Raw genomic sequence first — 13,712 nt, 5'->3', positions numbered from 1 at the left:
TACACAAACAGTGAGCTACATCATGATCATGAGCTTTACTGTGGATGTGATCATGAAGATAGTTTAGCAAAGGTGAAGAATGCAAGTTGTATCCTTTGAGGGATACTGATACTGTATCAAACCTGATGTAACAATGATTGACAGGAACAATCTGATTTGGAGTTCTGTTTACTTGATAAATGACATGAAACCATTTGCAAGTCATTTTGTACTGTGGCTCTTAAACTGAAACATAAATGCATCAATGCACTGTAGAACACGCTGGCAAAGACATAATGTGTTTGTAATCTCTTATTGCATGACTGTGTGTTTTTATCCACTGAGACTGAGCCCCTGAAAGAAAGTCAGGGAGCTCAGTGGTCTGTTGGGACAAAAATTAATCCATGGCTTTATCCGAGTTAGTCAGTGTAGTGCTGCGTGCTTCAAAATAATCTGCAGGTCTTCCATTGGTTGTTTAATAATTGTTTAACTTTACACATAACTTGACTGGAAATTGTAGCATTTTAGATAATTTATAGCTTATTTTCTATAATCTCATTAAACATGTTCGGAACTCAAGAAGCACACAAAAGTGGAGTCTTTATAATGTTATTTACGGGGACCCAACAATTTCCACCATGAGCAAGCACTTGGCGACAGTGGCACGGAAAACCTTTTACCAGGCAGAAACTTCGAACAGAACCTAGATTCAAGGTGGACTAGGTCGACTGGGTTGAGAGAGAAAGAGAGAAGGGAGAAAGACAGATGCCATACTGTAAATTCCAGTCTACTTAAAGTCAGAGCCTTTTGAATTTTAATTGACATTTAGTGTGTTTTGTTTTTCAGATTAATACATTTATACCTTAACCCAAGATTCTGTACCTTTTGTGATCTCAAACCATTTTATTGGTTGATGACCACAGCAAGCCATGCTGCTCTAACATAGTACTCTAACATACTGGTTTCGGTCTGTGACCTTTGTGGCTTCTGCAAAGAATTAAAAAGCCAAAGGAAAAAAAAATATGCTGTTAACAGGCAAAGACCAATTCCAAAGATTGATGGGTGACCCAGCTCGAGTTATAGTATGCTTACTCTTACTTAGGGATGGGGATCGAGACCCGGTTCTAAAAGGACCAGGTTCCAAAATATCTCAAAACCGAAAATCAATAACGTCCGAGCTTATCGATACTGCTATCGAGACTAGCGGGTCCTGTAATGTAACGTTATGTCTCGAGCGTCAAATCTGATTTATCTTGAAACCAGTGATGTGCGGATCGATCCTAAAGTATCGATATTTCTGATACCAACGTTTCCTGCTCTACTAACTACTACAAACTACTTTCCCTTCCGCCTGTCAAAGTAATGCTGGCGCTACGGCTCTGTGAGGGAGCTTATTTGAAGTGAGCCGCTGCAGACCTCTACATTTCCCGCGATTGAATACTGACTCTGGCTGACTGTAAAAGCAGTTATGTCTGGCTGTGTTTTAGCTGTGAAGATAATAATGTTGCTCTGTGTGCTGTGTGTGCAAAGACAGTGAAATACTTTGGCAACACCTCAAACTTCGCTATACATTTGAGATTAAGTCTGGACAAGAAAACTAATGTTTATTTATTGATCGCACCGAAACGCGGTATTAAACAGGCCCGAGGCTGTTTATCATTGGACTGCCACCTTTGCTGCTCTCTGTCGCGCGCGCGCACACACACACACACACCGCCCTGCAAAGAGAGACGCAAACGAGCTCGTCTCTGTGATGAAGTTAAGTTAGCTCCAAACTACTCGAGTTGCCGACAGCGGCGTTCGTTATGTGCAATAAAACCTTTGCGAGTGAAAAGACAATACTTTATCAGTACACCTGTCTTAAGGTAAACATGTAGAAAGGGTTCATTTTAAACTGCTCTGTCCTCAGTCTCTCATCCTGTGTGTCCTATACAAGCACAGCTAACGTTAGCTAGGCAATTAGCCAAATGTTACAAACAAGCTAATAGAAAGCTCTCTGTCTGGAGCATAGACTGGTCTGTAGTCTTAAAAATTGTTAAATACTAAGCTTCTGGCTGAGACAAATCAGGCACTCCTCCTTCCATCAGGTAACGTTACCTGCAGGCAGTGATTAACAGCAGAGATGAAGAGGAGGGACTGATACAGACTGATTTCTAAACGTCACTCAGTATTGTGATTTCAAATTGACTATATGGTGACTTTGCTGTTGTAAACATTAATGTTGCTGCTCTAGAAACAATATTTAGCTGTATTTAAAATATTAAATTCTAATCCTATTATTAATTTAAAAACAACCAGGCAGCTATGAGCATTTCAATATTATGTTTATTTATCTCAAGTCATATGTCATCTCAATATATAACAACATTAGCGCACATTGAATATTTTCCTCATACCGTGCAGGCCTTCCTCATGCCCGTTGTGTCTGGTCTTTACCAAATAACCGTCACCAAATAATAGTAGCCAAAAGTATCGATGGTGGTATCGATAAAGAATCAGATCGTTAAGCAGCTCAATAAGGGTATCATTATCAATAACAATTAACGATCCCCATCCCTACTCTTACTACTACTACTCTTATTACAACCTTGATACAAGTACAATAAACTAAGCTGTTTACATAATACTTTCATTAATGCAGGTGTTGCTTATGTCTGCATGTAATTATGGAGTGCATGTGAAACGCACTGACTGGATGCCTTTTATATACTTCGGGGAAGGGAGTTAGCCTTTTACAGTGCAGTATATAATAAGGAGAGACAGAGAGACTGGAGAACATGCAAACTCTACACAGAAAGTCCAGGACGACCAGGGTTTGAACTCAGGACCTTCTTGCTGTGAGGCGACAGTGCTATCCACAAGGTCACTGTGCTACCCAGTGTAGGAAACATGGAACAGTAATTTTGAGTATGATTAAAAAATTAAATTAAAAACAATAGAGCTAAACTCAATTAGTCTATACACAAGAATAAAAGAAAAAAATTAAACATTAACAATTTGATGTTTTTTCATGTTTCTGTTGTACAATTATCATCTGGATTTCTTTCCAGTTTCTGTGTTCATACTGTTTTTTGAACTAGTATAATCTCCTATTCCAATAATTCTTTGCACGTGCTAAGTGGCAATTGTATGCTGTGATAGAAAATAGAAAAAGAGACAGCAGCAACAAACAACACATCAAAACACCATATTTAGGTGACGCATTCCCTCACTGAACAAAGCCGGCTTAGTTTTCCTCTCAGCTTGTCAAACTAGCGAAGCATGTAAAACAAGGAGCCCTGTCTCCAAGCATGCTCAGGGACGTTGACATGGAGCTACTCTGCAGATTTAAGATGCTTTTTGCAGCGTTGTTTTTGTTATTGCAGAATAAACTACTGTACACTGGCCATGCTCATTATGTTACCCAGAACAGTGGAATGGTTTGCATTCAGAAATCACTTAGAAGGGGAAAATAATTTAACTTCTGAGGTAATTTGTTTATTAATAAAATCAAATCTCAAAAGTGTTCTCTCTTCATTTTTGAACCATTAGTATTCCAAGCAAAAACATTATATAATGAAAAAATTCTCAATTACATTTAAGTTAAAAGTTCTATTTTATCTACAGACTTCAATGACTTCATGACATGTATGTACGATTTATCATAGAAGAAGAGTTTGGGGAAACTGATTCATGCACATTTACACATTTGTCATGGTTAGTGCAATTTCTAGCATGTGGAGTAAAACACCACCATTGGCAGGTAGTGAAAGTTATTCTTTTCACTTTCAGCATTTCAACTTTGAATCATTGGTTAGACTTGTATTTGTGGGCACAATTTTCTTTGCATAATGTTCATAATTTCCAGCAACAGAATTATCACCCAATAAAATCACGTCAAGACCGGAAGGGCAATTGCTGCAATAACAAACTGTTGCCGATGCTCATTGGAAAAATATAACTGGGGTGAGTGTGAAATTGAGTGATTTCAAAATGTATTTTATATTTTAATAAAAGGATTACTGCTTTAATTGACATTTGAAAAATATTAAACAATTCAATCACGCAAGATGATTTTGATCACAGTCTAGGCCTGACTGAACCATTTCTGTACTGTTCTATTCTGTACTGAATTTGCAAGACTTGAGACTCTGGTTCCCCTTCGAGGGAACTCGAACTGCGTCGGTGACGACATATGGGAACGCCTCTGGGCGTGGCAGGGCTGAACTATGAATGAAACTACTCCAATCCTATTGGTGTTGCTAGAACGGTAGCGTGTGACGGCGTAACCGGAGGGGTATATAAGCACGCTGGCACACAGGACACATTAGCCCTTTTTTTATTCAGCAGGCACTCTGAGTATGTTTGGAAGCTCCACTATCGAGAAAGTTGTTGTCTTACCTGGAAATCCTGACGAAGCAGTAGAGACCATGTCTGGTAATCAGTTCCGACAATGTGTTTTTCCATGCCCACGCTACATCGCGGCTGGGGAGACTCATGAGATGTGTGTTCCTGTATGGGGATGTCGCACGCCCAGGCAGCTCTCGAGGGGGCTGCCTGCGGCCATGGCGAGGCCCGGTCCCTGAGGGTGCTGAGGTCTCGTGCGGCTCTCTTTCGTAAGACGGTCGGATGCGCTCTCCCCGTAGCTCAGGCCCCGCGGTTGCTGAAGCGTTGCGGCGGCTACGGTCATGGGGATCGCAGCGTTATATCTCTGAGGGTGTCAGGACGGCTGAGGCCTTTTTCCGGTCCTCGTCTGCTGACTCCACCTCCTCTCTTCCCCGTTCGGAGCCCGTTTCTCGGCTTCTCACGCCCGAGGTATGAGTTTAGAGAGGCTTGCACAGTCTGATTCTGAGGAGCTAGACGTGCTTAGCATCATGGAGGATGACTTCCGGGAGCGGGGCTGACGTCATCAGTCCGCGACCAGCTATGAGAGGCGGGGCAGGAGCCGCGGGCCGGCAGTAACCTCAATGAGCTTTCTGCAGCCCGAGCGCCACCCCCGCGTCGATCCTCGCCATTCTTTCCTGATTTACAGAATGAGTTGTGTAAATCATGGAACAGACCGAGAAAAAAAAAAAAGAGAGCTGCTCTGCATTCCCTCTGCTGGACTACAGCAGCGTGACAGAAACTAAGCAGCACGGCTTTGGAACGATGCCTCGGGTGGAGGAAGCACTCGCGAGCTATCTTTCTCCCACCCTCGCTTCATTCCTTCAGACGTCGGCGCTCCCCACCAAGCTGTGTCGGACGACATCCACTTTGGTGGGCAAGGCCTACATGGCAGCGGGTCGAGCTGGTGCAAGCCTGCACACCATGGCCACTTTGCAGGCGTACCAGGCCGATCTTCTCAAAGACTGTGACTTAGGGGGAGGTCCCTCTGAGGAGGACCTGATTGAGCTCCGTAGAGCTACGGACTTAACACTCCGTGTTACCAAGGAGACGGCCCGTTCCAGTGGCTATGGAACGCCATCTGTGGCTCAACCTCTTGGGCATCCAGGGGAAGGAAGGCTTTTCTCCTGGATGTGCCCCTCTCTCCTACTGGCCTGTTTGGTGAGGCAGTGGATGCTGTCGTCAGCAGGTTTCAGCACGCCAAAGGCAGGGAGAGGCATTTGAGCAATATCGGTCTGGGTCCAGGACGGCGACAGCTGAAGAGAGACGAGCTCCGCCCTCGGCTAGCTCCTACCGCCGGAGCCAGAAACGAAGCGTCGCTTCCCGTAGTCCCTCTCAACAAACCTGGGGCGCGAGGCGACGCTCTCGCCTACAGCCCCCCAAGAAGACGGGCCTGAGGACCATCATTCAGTCTCGGGGAAGAGGTCCTGAGGTTTCGAGTAGGGGGGCCAACCACCACCCCTCCCAAGAGACTGATCCCTCGTGGCGGCTCAGGCAACAGGCTTCCCGCCGTCTTGGCGCTCGGGACATGCTAGCCGCCAACGAGCTCTCACCGGTCTGCCCGCCTCGAGGGGTTGCAGCTGGAAAGCGATCGGGCTCACACACCATGGGTCGCCGGTGAGTTGCCGGAGAAACTGGCACGTCAGATCCTCCTGTGGTCCCAGCAGAGACTGCTGTCCCTCAGAGCTATTGTACGTCCCTGGGACCCAGAATCAGGGAGCAGACCTGCTGTCGAGGCAGGGGCTGAGGCCCGGGGAATGGAGTTATTATGCGAAGAGATTGGCCCCATAGACGTAGACTTGTTTGCGTCCCAAGAGACGGCGCACTGTCCCCTGTGGTTCTCCCTCTCGCCCCCAGCCCCGCTAGGGCTGGATGCCACGGTGCAGACATGGCCGAGGCTGCGTCTGTATGCGTTTCCCCCAGTCGCTCTGCTCACGGTTCTGGAGCGGGTCCACCAGGACGGCGTCAGTCTATTATTAGTAGCCCCGTTTTGGCCGGCACGAGTGTGGTTCTCGGATTTAATATCGCTCCTCGAGGGCCCCCCTGGCAGGTCCTTCTGAGGAGAGACCTGCTGTCCCAGGCGGAGGGCCGGATCTTTCACCCGCACCCCGCCCTGTGGCAGCTATGGGTCTGGCCCCTGAGGGGGCGCAGTTCCTGGAGGCGGGCTTGACGACAGGAGTAGTCGAGACGCTGGTCAGCTCCAGAGCCCCGTCCACGAGAAGGATGTACAGCCTGAAGTGGAATATGTTCACCACCTGGTGCAGAGAACGGGCGGTGGACCCAGTTACCTGCTCGGTAATTGTGATACTGGAGTTCCTCCAGCACCGTTTCTCCGCTGGCCTCTCCCTGTCCACGCTCAAAGTGTGTGTGGCTGCCATTGCAGCATTCCACGCCCCTCTGAGTGATGGGCCCTTGGGGAGGCTTCCACTGGTCGTGCGCTTCCTCCGTGGAGCCAGGAGGATGAGACCCGTGACTCGTTCCAGGGTTCCCACCTGGGACCTGGCAGTGGTTCTCGAAGCTCTGGCTGAGGCCCCCTTCGAACCCCTGGAGTCGGCTGAGGCCAAGCACCTGACCCTAAAGATGACCTTTCTCCTCGCTATCACCTCTCTGAGGAGGGTGGGGGCTCTCCAGGCACTTTCGATTTCTCCCCAATGCCTGGAGTTTGCCCCGGGGAGGGTCAGGGCCATCCTGCACCCTTGTCCAGGTTATGTCCCTAAGGTTCCGGCCAGACTGGCAGGGTCCACGGTGCTGCAGGCGTTTCATCCCCCACCTCATGTGACGGCGGAGGACGGGAGACTTCATCTGCTCTGCCCTGTCAGAGCACCGAGTATTTACACTCTGAGGTCTTCCCGGTGGAGGAAAGCAGACCAGTTGCTACTGTGTTTCGGGTCCCCCAAGGCTGGGCTCCCCGCTTCTAAACACACCATCAGCAACTGGATCGTTCAGACTATTTCCCTGGCCTATGAGGTGCGCGGTATTGCCTTCACCTATGGCCGTAAGGGCGCACTATACTCGAGGCATGGCGGCTTCTTGGGCCCTCCTCGCAGGGGCGTCACTCCAGGATTTGTGTGACGCGGCTGGCTGGGCTACCCCTCACACTTTCATCCGGTTTTACAGTCTGGACCTTCCTTCTGCACCCGGCACCCGTGCGCTCTCCTCTTAGTCGTGCCTCAGGTTGCACGCTGGGGGCAGGCGGGGTATCGGCGCGGCCTAAGTGGGTATCTCGTTCCCATAGTGTCGTCACCGTCCCCTCGAAGGGGAACGTCTTGGGTTACGTATGTAACCCTTGTTCCCCTCGAAGGGGAACGAGACACTGCGTCGGTCCGCCATACCTCCCCCCGCCTGGAGTGCCTTGCTTCATAGAAAAGGGCTAATGTGTCCTGTGTGCTGGCGTGCTTATATACCCCTCTGGTTACGTTGTCACACGCTACCGTTCTAGCAACACCAATAGGATTGGAGTAGTTTCATTCATAGTTCAGCCCTGCCACGCCCAGAGGCGTTCCCATAGTGTCGTCACCGACGCAGTGTCGACCAGTCTGGCATTTGTGGTGTGAAATAGTCAACAATAGAGAAATCATTATTAACTCCTCCTCACTAAGATTTAAAGGCTGTTAACTTAGCCATTAACTAATTAACATATGTATCTCAGCAGAGATTTCAGCTACTCCAACCTTATTTGCAGTATAATATCAAAAAAAATCATCAATGTGCCTGGATCACTAAATTTCAGTAAAATTATAAATGGAGTGAAAGAGGCTGACTTTTCAGGTTGCACGCTGGGGGCAGAAGAAAGAAATAAAGAAATAAAAATTCAAGGAGTTAAAAATGCCTCCCTGTAATAAGGAAAACCCTTTATTTGTTTCTCAACATGCTCACAAAAAAGTTGTAAATTTGTCACAGATTCACACATGAATTACTGTTTTGTCCTCCAAGGGACTCACTCTGCAGGTAGTTTGTTTGGAGTCTCTCCAAATCCCTCTGGGTGAGAAAAAAAATAGAGTTTTCCATTAGAAAATAACCAAGCTTGCAGCCTGAAGCCAAAAAAAAAAAGTTGGCACCATGCAGCCAGCAGCAAACAGCCATGCTAATAAAACCCACTGTGTTAGTCAATGAATAAATGGATGATCAGTGGTACAAATCGATTGTTTATTTGTTAATACACAAGGCAAATTAACTATTTTATCATTACATGAAACTGATGCCCAAACAAATATCAGATAAAGGGGAAAACAGAAAAGCATTTTAAAAAATAATTTATAAAATATGTGCTTTGGTTAATAATCCTAGTTAAAAGAGTGATATTGATAGAATCAAAAATTTGCAACAAAGAACTGAAAAAGTGTAAATGATCTCTCAGTTTGTATACATCATCAGGAACCGTATTCAAAGGCATTTTTAAGTTTAAAAATCTATTTGAATGTTTATTGATAATCCAAATCTGGCAGTTTCCCCTAACCCCTTTGAATGAAGTCCTGATCCTAGTCTCTTCTGAAAGTTAACTCTTTGGACTCAACCATCTAAAAGTTACAATTAGTCCATGAAAGTTAAACAAAATAAGCAACTGTTGCAGAGATTTGGGAATTTTCAAATAGTTTCCACAAACAGAATCCTGAGGCTGTGTGGTTTCAAACAATGTGTCACGATTGTGAGTGTGGCTTAATCTAAATGCCATTCCAAATAAAGAAGGACAACAACAAACCCCCTTTCAGGACAAGTATCAAGTACTTTTACCCAATTATGTGATAGTAGGCTATAGATGGTATGACATACAAGCTAAACATTGTGTTAAATTGAAACAGCACAGAAATGTGTGCTTTTCTTTGCCCTCCTAATGATTTATGGTTAGAACAGATTCATCTTTAAGATGCTTTTCATCATCAGCTCATCGTTTTAAAAAAGTGTACAAGTATGTGACATAATTTCAGAAGTTATTTAAGCATGTAGAAGTAACCCTCCTTCAATTCATATGGCTGACTCATACTCGCAATCCATCAAATATTCATTAGGCTATATGAAAAATAGGTTGTCAGGACTCGGTGGAGGATATCATTTAGGTATTTGAGTCTTTATGGAATGAGTAACAGAATTGCTGCCAATTTCCCCTCTACTCACTAAATTTCACTGAGGCTTTTTCTGCAGTAGCGTTAGAGCAGTACTCTGCTAAACATAGGTAGCTGAAGGCTTCACAGGACATGGGCTGGCCCCCTGCGATGACCTTCAGCCAGCTTCTGATGGAAATCTAACCAAGCATCACGCCCAATTTGAGACTCCAGAGTAAACAAACAGGAGTGCTCTTCAAAGGTACAGCCACTAACAGAAAGAAGAGGGTCTATCAGTAGGTCTATTCACTTAGTACACTGTAAAAGCACATTTCTGATTTCTGATGTTTATTTGTTTATTTTGAAAAAATAAGTTTAAAAAAATGATATAGTTAATACTACATACTACTATAGTTATTAATATTTTTTTGTCCAATATGCTTAAATGATGTACATACTAAAGTGTTATCAGACTGCCAGATGGTGCCAGGGTTGTAAGGTATTTGTATTTTCTTGCATTTTATACTTTTTTTATACATGCTTGTGGGTTTAAAATTAAATAATGTCAGTTACTGGATATAACGCAGGAGTGAGCCAATTGTATGTTTTATCAACAAACTTGCAAAACAGGTGTAGTCAGAATTAGTGTTGCGTGATCATGGCCAGGCACCCGTCAGCTGTCTCTTTCTTCACTAAATCTCACAATGGCAATCCCAGATATCTGCTTGCTTGTCCCAGATGCTGGTTGGGTTTTCTCATTAAGCATGTCAGAATGTGCAGATGGAAAAGGTGTAGTTCAAACTAATCAACCATGAGATAAAAAATAAACCGTTTAAACTCAATAAGGAAATTGCAGTAGGTCTATGCAAAAGCAAAATAAAACAATACTTACATTAATAAGGTAAAATTTACATGTATAGTAAATCAGCACACAACTGGTATATAAGATTCCAGTTACTACAAAATGCTACAATAGTTATGTACCAAAAGTAAAGTATTAGGCCATAAATTATATTTTTATATAGTTTTAATATTTGTTGTGCAATTTTAAAATCTTAAGGAGTCTACAGTGAGTACAAAAAATAAATGGACTGACTTTTGTGCTCTTTTCAAATCCAATCAAGTCAAGCAGTGAAAGGTTGCTAGGCTGAAACAGGGCCCCTGGATAATTTTACAACTTAATCCAATGTTAATTGCCAATACCAGGTTTGAGTATTAATCTTTATGCTTTTAATTCACCTCTCTTTAAACAGGCTAGTGCTCTCTTCTCTGTACTCACCTGTCCTCTAAATCACTCCCCCCAGTCAAGCGGGTGAGCTTAATATCCTGTCCTGTCAATAGCCACTGAGAAGAAGGAGACTTTATGTTCCTTAGGTCTCATGACAGGCACTTTGAAATGCCAGCCTGAGGGCAGGAGCTCAAACTCATTCTGCAAGGGCTGGCCGGGACAATCTTGAATGGTATTGGCTTTCCTCAGCGCCAGCCTGTTACACTATAATTGTGAGAGCTATACCTGACTTACCCCAATGATCTCATTTGTCAATTTTACAAGGCTCCCAAGCTTTTCTTACTGAATAAGTTTCCATACCAAGCTACAATACACAATGTTAAAAGTGCAGCTTTGACACTCGAGAGTTCATGCCAGCAGTCAGCCAGTATTGGTTTCCTTCAACCAATATAGCAACATTTTAACCATAACCAAGTAGTTTGGTTATGGTAAAGCAGTTGCCTAAACATAATTATACCTGAACCACAAAGTGGCATATCAGAAAACACTCATCATCAGTCATGCCACTATGGAAGTGACCAATAACCTGGTTTGCCGTTTATGTATGAGGACTTCTTGCCCTGATTTGAAGTGATCAGTTTAGTGTAGCTCCCAAAGTCCCAAATTTTCTCACAGCTCACTGATGATATTTTGAAACTGAATTGTAAACTGTGCTGACACAACGAAACCTTGACAATGATAAGACAGCAGCAGATAACTTACTATAGTTTTCTTATTGTCAACAAATTCCACAAAAAGTATTTTCTGTGTAGCCTCTGTGCCATAATCTTGCATTGCTATATATGTTCCTTTGTATGATGAACCTTGGCACTGTAATTTATTTTGAGTTGATCCCACATACTTGCATCTGTAAACATTTACTAGTGCATCAATTCCACAGCTGGAAAAAGTCCCAAAATAACCACAATTTACTCAAGTTTGACTACTGCTGGCTAAAAACTACAGTGCCCAACTTCTTCAATTTATTTAGCCTTTTTTTCAAAATGAAAGTATAAACTGTATTTGTGATTTTAAAGATTTAATCTTCAGTAGAAACCAGTTGGCTTGCAAGTAAGTGTCACAGACAGACTGGGGATGTCAGAATGTATTCAGAGACGGAGTAAAGCACTGTTGTGTTTGAATTTGTTGACAATAACAGATGGAATATCTCTATCCCTTTTCTTTAATACTTGTACTTTTCTTTAAAAGGAAATAATTAGGAATTGTATTTTGGTTTCTTCCTCTGTGTAAATTATTTAAAAATAAGAATATTTTCTGAATTCTGCTTTGAATTTCTAACAAAATCTGATCCTAGAGTCAGAACCCATGTATTCCAAAAGAAAGGTCCCGATTACAGACTATTTTGCAAGTTTGAACAAATAATAAATTATCTGCCCTTACCAATTAACCAGTGCTAACCCCTCAAATAAGACTTGCTGGACTTTCAATTACTTTTTTGAGTGACAAGATGGAGTCTAATGAAAATATCAAACACATTATTTTCACAGCTGATATCTCCCAGGCTTACACGATCGATAAGACCATCCCTCTATATGAACATATTAATATCACATTGTTTTAATGAAAATATAAAGTGACAGTTTGGTGGGTAATCTGTTTAGGTATTGATTCATGCCAAGACTCATCCAGAGTAATAAGGTCATGGTCCCTGTTTTTTGTTTTTTGTTTAGTTTTTCTCTTTTTTTGACTGTTTTTATTGTACCTGTTCATTTGGCACAGAGAAAAATATAGATCTTTTCTAAAGACATGATTAGATGATGTGAGAGGTTTGGGTTTTGGCAAACAGACAAAGAAACAACAAATATAATACTGTACCTTATTTCATCACTTACCATCAGTGATGCAAAATGGTAAAGCTAAGTATTTGCCTGCTTTTGGTGTCCTATGGACCTCATGTTTGACAGAAAGAATTAAGTTAAGTACTATGTGTCTGAGATCTAATTAAAAAGTAAAAAATAGCACGATATATAGACATGAATTTATTTATTTAATGACATACTTTCACAGTCTAGAAATACTAAAGCAAATAGATGAATACCCCCGCGACCCTGTACGCAGGATAAGCGGTTGACGATGGATGGATGGATAGATGAATACATCAGAAGTCTTGTCATTCTCTGTAACTGGAGTGATTGCCATGTATGCAAATCAATGATTTGTTTTATGTATAAGCTATTTGTAAATTTAGCACATTGGAATTTTATTTCTACTTGATATCACATATCCTGCAGAGTTCTTCTATCTCCCTGACTCTGTGTGTTTGTGTGTTTAGATGAAGGTACTGGCAGGTTCCTTTTGTGTTTGTAATTATTGGCAGTCAACACATTTGGAGAAGGCCCCGTTCTTTGTACTCTTACTTGGACCTATGTCAAAGACACATGATGGAGCACAGAACCCTGAGGGTTTCTCATTGAGTATTGTTACTGCTCAAAGATGACGTGAACATATTGATGTGTGTGTGTGTAAACAAAAGTAGTAAAATTTCTCTGTGTTTGAGTGTTTAATATCTCTGAGCTGACATGTGTCCTCTCTGTTATGACAGATGCTATGTTACTGGTGGCAGACAGACTGGAGGGACCCTTCAACATTGAGGCAGTTATAGAGCCAGTTGACATCAAGATCTCTGAGGCTATAATGACCATGCAGGACAACAGCATGCAAGTGTCAGCCAAGGTACTGTATAAAGTAATATATCTTTACACTGAAAACATAAACTGCATTCATAAATAATTTTTTAAGACATTTTTATTTAATTAATTTGTGCAAAATGCTGGATAACAAAGATTTACAGGAAACAAACCAATAGACAGGACAATTACAATGACACTATACAAAATGTGAAAAGAAAAAGATAAGGGGAAATGAGCGTTTTAAGTGAGTTGCATGTATCTACTTCAACCTAGTTATTTCTAAATGTTGCAACATTATTTTTAATCCAGAAAATTTAAATATAAAATTTAACTTCAGTATATGTTGGATGGTTTCTAAAACACAGTGACAGGCTTCAATGCACAACCATGTCTCCTAAAAATCATGTTTATATA

The 13,712-nt window shown here is 42.7% G+C and overlaps 1 protein-coding gene across 3 annotated transcripts in view; it reads left to right on the top strand.

Moving 5' to 3' along the window:
- gpc6a (glypican 6a) overlaps positions 1–13,712 on the top strand; it is a 285,802-nt gene that overhangs the window by 231,445 nt on the left and 40,645 nt on the right. For all 3 annotated transcript variants that reach the window (XM_038701532.1, XM_038701530.1, XM_038701531.1), the window contains exon 5: positions 13,211–13,341. In XM_038701532.1, the coding sequence (XP_038557460.1) occupies positions 13,211–13,341 (131 nt within the window). The remainder of the gene's footprint in view (positions 1–13,210; positions 13,342–13,712) is intronic.

The sequence above is a fragment of the Micropterus salmoides genome, unplaced genomic scaffold (genome assembly GCF_014851395.1).
Source record: "Micropterus salmoides isolate LMB-PRFRI ecotype aquatic unplaced genomic scaffold, ASM1485139v1 Ms_hic_scaffold_6, whole genome shotgun sequence".
Taxonomy (NCBI): domain Eukaryota; kingdom Metazoa; phylum Chordata; class Actinopteri; order Centrarchiformes; family Centrarchidae; genus Micropterus; species Micropterus salmoides.
Note: the sequence above shows the minus strand (reverse complement) of the source record. Positions and strands in the feature narration are given on the sequence as shown.